The sequence below is a fragment of the Oncorhynchus nerka genome, linkage group LG16 (genome assembly GCF_034236695.1).
Source record: "Oncorhynchus nerka isolate Pitt River linkage group LG16, Oner_Uvic_2.0, whole genome shotgun sequence".
In the NCBI taxonomy this organism is placed as follows: Eukaryota; Metazoa; Chordata; class Actinopteri; order Salmoniformes; family Salmonidae; genus Oncorhynchus; species Oncorhynchus nerka.
Window position 1 is genome coordinate 7,967,972 of NC_088411.1, and position 4,223 is coordinate 7,972,194.

The 4,223-nt window shown below is 47.8% G+C and overlaps 1 protein-coding gene across 1 annotated transcript; it reads left to right on the plus strand.

The window, feature by feature from the left end:
• Positions 1 to 226: 226 nt before the first annotated feature.
• Positions 227 to 3,611, plus strand: LOC115144539 (proline-rich protein 35-like). The gene is made up of 2 exons (XM_029685583.2): positions 227 to 2,048; positions 2,196 to 3,611. The coding sequence occupies exons 1-2, from the start codon at positions 706 to 708 to the stop codon at positions 3,049 to 3,051; spliced, it is 2,199 nt and encodes a 732-aa protein (XP_029541443.2). The 5' UTR covers positions 227 to 705; the 3' UTR covers positions 3,052 to 3,611.
• The last annotated feature ends 612 nt before the right edge of the window (positions 3,612 to 4,223 follow it).

Here is a 4,223-nt window from a genome sequence, read left to right on the forward strand (position 1 = left end):
AATGATCAATACTTTGCATTTATGTATCTTTTTAAATGTTTTTATTTGTATATTTGTTAGGCAGTTCACAGGTAAATATGATATGAACTGAATATGAAATTATATTCATTTGTATATTGCACCTATAATTTATTTACTTTTTATTTTTATTTAACTAGCCAAGTAAGTTATTTACAATGACGGCCTACCCCGGCCAAACCCTCCCTTGACCCGGACAACGCTGGGCCACCCTATGGGACTCCCGATCACGGCCAGTTGTGATACAGCCCGGGATCGAACCAGGGTCTGTAGTGACACCTCTATCATTGAGATGCAGTGCCTTAGACTGCAGCGCCACTCAGGAGAAAAACCAACCCCCAACAAAAATATGACAAAAAAATTATAATAATTGGCCACATTTTTTCCGATTGACTTTCGATTGACTGTATGACACGATTCTTTAATTTATGTTAATACTCATCCCTGAACATTTCATTTTTATGTTATAATATAACAATATATGTATCTTGTATTCCACAGCTCCTACCCACCTGGATCCCAGGTTAAAGAATCTTTAAAGTCATGTATATAAAGGCTAAAGAAGTGTACTACATCTAGCCCGAGAAAGAACGAGAGCCTGCATCCCTACAGCCTCATCTCTCCAAGACTTTTACACACCTTCTCCTCAGAATAACCTGCATTGTGAGGACAGAATTATTCCCCATCATGTCCAAGGAGGACCACACGTGCAAGCACAAGGAACGCAAGCCCAAGAAGCCCCACTACATCCCACGGCCATGGGGCAAACCTTACAACTATAAGTGCTTCCAGTGCCCCTTCACCTGCATGGAGAAGTCCCATCTGTACAACCACATGAAGTACAGTCTCTGTAAGAACTCCCTGTCTCTGTTAATCGAGTCCGACTGGCCATACAAGAAGGGCAACCTTCTGCACCTGGACCAGCTCCGGCCCATCCAGCAAGCCCACTCTCTCCGGACCACAGCTGGGAAAGAGGAGCCCGAGCCAGCTACAGGGAATGAGGAGAGGCCCCGGCAGCAACAAGACATGGAGGAGGAAGGGGGGAGCCCGGGAGGAGAGGAGGAGGAGGAGAGCGGACAAGGGGCTGAAATCACTGAGATGACCAGAGAGAGCTCCAACAGGGACTCAGAAGGCACAGCCAAGAGAACCAGTAAGCGTCCTGAGCCGGAGCTGCTGATGACTGATGTGTTCTCCCTGGAGGACCAGCTCTTGAGAGCACACTCAGTGGAGAACCAGCTAAAGCACTACAAGCTGTCCAAGACGTTCCTGACTGCGCCTGACCTGCTGTCGGAGCAGTGGCGACTGCTTGCCACCAGCCACACCATGGCCGAGGCCACCCAGCCCAGAGTGAGCGACTCCATCCCCTGCTACCCGCCTCCACCCGGCCTGGTGGACTACCAGGACCCCACAGAACTCAACCGGTCTATCCTTGGGGTGGGATACCCCCTGAGTCCCAGCCTCTTCTCCTATATGAATTCAATGAATGCAATCCCCACTTCTGACACCAATATAACCGTACCGACTCAAGCGCAGCTAGCCCAGCTCCCCTTCCTGGCATCAGCTGCTCAGCTCTTGCACCCGGCATCCGGTGTGCACCACCCCATCAACCGGACCCTCCTGCCGTCCAGCTTCTACTACCCATTCCTCTGCGAGCATGCCTTTGGAGCAGCCTCCACTAAGAGCGACGTCAACAAGGTTCTCAAAACCTCTGCGAATGGCCTGGAGTCCAACCCCAGTTACCAGCCCAAAGTCAACTTGTGGAAGGTGCCTGCTCTGAGGCCAAGTACCACCACCACCTCATCCCCTACAGCATCACCAGACCCTTCCTACAGGTCAGGGGACAAGCTCCAGGCTGCAGCCAAGGAGGGGAAACCAGGATGGGGCCTCAAGAGAACAGGAGCCCTCTTGGGGACCGACGAGTCCCCTGCAGAGAAGAGGCCAGCCCTCGGGTTCACCCTGGATCTACTCAAGAACATTCAGAACACCATACCCTTCTCCATGGCAACAGAAAAGCTCTTCCTCCACAGCAGGTAAGATTTTACTTTTATAAATATAATTTTGGTTATTACTGTTTCACTATATATTTTTCATATTATTCGTAATTGACTTTGTATTTTCCTCTCTGAAATCTCTGATTTCTATAATACATTTTCTTCTCTTCTGTGGTCTCTCCATAGTTTTACAAATGCTCAGTCTCAGTCCCGGCCAGCGGAGCAGTGCTATACAAACCCCGTGAGCCGAGTCAGTGAGTCGCCCTCTCCTCCGAATTGTAGAAGAATCAGCAGCCAGGACTCTACCATCGGTCAAGGGATGGGGGAGGCATCCTCAAAATCAGAATCAGCTGCTGCCCTCCTCAGCAACCTTTCCAACGCTCTACAGGAGTACCAGGATGCCGAATGCAAGATCTCCCACCTGGAGAAAGAGGACCTCATCGCTCAGGGACACCTATGGGAACACCTGAACAAGATCCGCAGCGAGCTCTCCCACATTCACCATGCACTGGAGAGGACAGCCCGTCAGACGGAGGGACCCCTGGATCTCTCCATCAAGAAGGAACAACCCGTGGTGACTGAGGTGGTCGCGGCCAGTTACCAGGGCCTCATGGGAGCCTCACTTAAAGACGACATCACCACGGAGACTGAGGAAGACGATGAGGAGGCAGAGGAGGAGGAAGCGGAGGAAGATGAGAATGAGATGAGGAAGGAAGCGATGAAGGCTTCGTTAGAGCGTCGAAAGCAATCGCTGGACGTGCTGATCAAGATGAGTCAGGCTGGGGTGCAGGTGGTGAAGACGGAGGTCCTGTCACCAGGGGGGTTGGGGTTGAGGCCAAACCAGGCGGAGGGTCTCTGGCCAGGCAGGACCACCAAGTGTGAGGCTGACTCCAGCGTGCTACTTTGCACTGATGGACGGCCCCTCGCAGTCTTCACTGACTTCCCCCCCTCCTCCAACAAAAACTCAAAGAAGCCCCTGTCCATTCAGCGACTAGGGGTGCCACAATGTCCGCCAAGCCCCCTGACCGCAACAGACTCCTAAACCTCTCCTGAGAAGCTCAATTTCCCAGCTTGCATTGCTCCTGAAAGCCCTCCTGAAGTCAACAAACTTTTGTTCATGCACTCCCTATGACTCTCACTGTCCAGGCAAGAACTCTCACCACTAATATCCCCTCAAAACACCACCGCCATCTCCCTCAAAAGATAACAAAGCTTAGCACCTTAAATAAAAGTGGGGGAATGAAGTGGGGGAATTGTTGATACAGGATTATTTGGGAAAACAATTCAAATGGGCAGTAGTGATGCTTGAAATGTTGTTGTAGGACAAAAAATAAATTTGCACTTATAGAGCGACACTGAACACATGTAAATGAAAATATGTTTTATGATCTAAGGTATGAATCCTCTTACAATTCTGTCCCAAGTTGAGAGACAATCATTTGAACTGATTTGTACATATTGTAATGAATTTGATTGATGTAGTTCAAATTAATTAAGAAGTAAATGTTTTATATGAATGAAGTTTTGTTGGATTGTCTTGTGTGTCTGATTAAGTACATGTCCACAGTACACATCTGTAACAAATGCACTTCCATTTATTTGAATAAAGAAAGAAATTGTGTATTAGGTGTTGTAGACTTTTGCTATTCTACTCTTTGTATGGGGCATTTTGAGTGAATAAGTGAATGTATTGTATTGGCATTACACGGTGAAAAATACACATTTATTTTGCAAGGGGTGTACAAAAGTGAGTACACCCCTAAGTGAAAATGTCCAAATTGGGCCCAATTAGCCATTTTCCCTCCCCGGTGTCATGTGACTCGTTAGTGTTACAAGGTCTCAGGTGTGAATGGGGAGTAGGTGTGTTAAATTTGGTGCCTGTCACGATTGTCGTCCGGAGCGGACCAAAATGCAGCGTCGTATGTGTTCATGATGATTTTTTTATAAAAAGAAAGCACTGAACACTGAATACAATCTATACAAAACAATAAACGAATAACGACCGTGAAGCTATAATGAGAACTGTGCTGACACAAGCAACTAACATAGACAATCACCCACACTGACAAAACAAGCTACCTAAATATGGCTCCCAATCAGAGACAATGACTAACACCTGCCTCTGATTGAGAAACATATAATGCCAAACACAGAAACAGACAAACTAGACATCCAACATAGAATGCCCACTCAGATCACACCCTGACCAAACAA